Raw genomic sequence first — 1571 nt, 5'->3', positions numbered from 1 at the left:
CATGTTTAGATACATCGGTGGACGAACGTGTCTTTAACACTAAAGTTAAAACCATTAACCAATAAGACAAGAGTCTTTTTCGTGTTTGAAATTGAAGACGAAGGGGGCCAAGTCGGTATTCTGTAGCCTGGAATGGATCATTTAAAATAAATGCGTGCTGTGAAATTTCTTTATAGTGGATGTAGAATTATTTTTACCTAATCAAGTTAAATCCTGTATTTTAATCTGTTAAAATGTCACAAGTTTATTCCCAACAGAAACTTCCTCGAGACCAACATAAGCAAACGCAATCCCTCGTTTCTGATTTTCCTTTTATCCTTTTAAGTTGAAGCACATGCAAATGCAATGCAAGTCTACACACTGTTCCGCGTACACAAGATAGAGTCAAAAAAACAATTCAATATTTCAGATGTACGTGTCCCGAACCGAAGCACTTAATATTTTAAGGCCCCCGCACACATAGTCATAACTCATAATAGACTCATAGTCATAGAAACAATAATACAAACACTTGGTGCTTGTTGGTTATATACTTACTTATATCAGTTATATACCCCTCTCTCTCTCTCTGAGAAGAGAAAGTGAGAAACCAAACCCTTTTTTTATTTTCCGAAGAAGATGATACAAGAAAGACAACAAGGTGCAGGTGCACCACATGGTATCCTTCTGATAATAGTGGTAGCAATTGTGGTGATTGTGCCTTCTCTTATTGGGGATCAGGGAGAAGCCATAACGGGAGCAATATCGGAGCTTCTAAGCCCACTGGGTCTCATCCTCCTTCCCATCGTTCTTCTCCTCACCATCCAGTTCCTCTCCTCCGATCGTGGCTCATTCATCGCTACCCTTTTCTCCACCGGCGAACCCGACAGCATCCACCGAGTTAGCGGGTCACCCGTCGGCGTTGCCCTCTTTCTCCTCCTCATTCTGTTCCTTTTGTACAACCGGGTATCCATCTTCGGCGGCGGCGGCGATTCCGACGAATGAAAGTCAAAATGTTTTCCAGATCTGGGTCTACCAGTTTCTTTTTTTATTTTATTTTATTTCTCATGTATGAACTTGGAATTGTGGGGATGTGCTAATTGCGAGGTTATTGTATTTAATAAACGATTACATAGAATTGAAGGTTGCATTTAATTGCTTTAATTTTTGCATTTTTTTAATTTTTTCTTCCGCACATGGATTGTTTTGTTTTGTGTAAAGCCTAATTTATTTTTGTGCGGAATTCGAAGTTCCTTTAAATTTGAATTTAAAAAAGGAGTTAAAAATGCCTCAAATACGTGTTGGATACAAAATGAAAACGATTCAAGGGAGGGAAAAGGAAATAAAGGCCTAGACCTAGAGGATTTGATTTGAACATTTGAAGTTGATATCCGTGATGAGTTAGTGCAAGAACGTTTATTTGGTGCAGGGTTGCCATTGCTTTTTCTTACTTTTGTGTGTTGTTGGAGTGTACTTTGAGACTTGAGTACAATGGGAGTAGGTATAAAGAAAAGAAATAGGTAGTTCTTATTAAAAAAAGAAAAAAAATAAGGATATAAGAAAAGTAATTATAAAGATAAAAATAATATAAA

At 37.6% G+C, this 1571-nt stretch overlaps 1 protein-coding gene across 1 annotated transcript; it reads left to right on the top strand.

Annotated features, from left to right (window-relative positions):
• Positions 1-421: 421 nt before the first annotated feature.
• On the top strand, positions 422-1121 carry LOC133294565 (uncharacterized). Its single transcript, XM_061493255.1, has one exon. It carries the CDS (start codon positions 619-621, stop codon positions 982-984), a length of 366 nt encoding a protein of 121 aa, XP_061349239.1. The 5' UTR covers positions 422-618; the 3' UTR covers positions 985-1121.
• Positions 1122-1571: the final 450 nt, after the last annotated feature.

The sequence above is a fragment of the Gastrolobium bilobum genome, unplaced genomic scaffold (genome assembly GCF_033153095.1).
Source record: "Gastrolobium bilobum isolate Gb01-03AN ecotype WA unplaced genomic scaffold, APGP_CSIRO_Gbil_v1 utg5188, whole genome shotgun sequence".
In the NCBI taxonomy this organism is placed as follows: Eukaryota; Viridiplantae; Streptophyta; class Magnoliopsida; order Fabales; family Fabaceae; genus Gastrolobium; species Gastrolobium bilobum.
The sequence above is the reverse complement of the archived record's forward strand: the minus strand, read 5'-3'. Positions and strand labels throughout refer to the sequence as shown.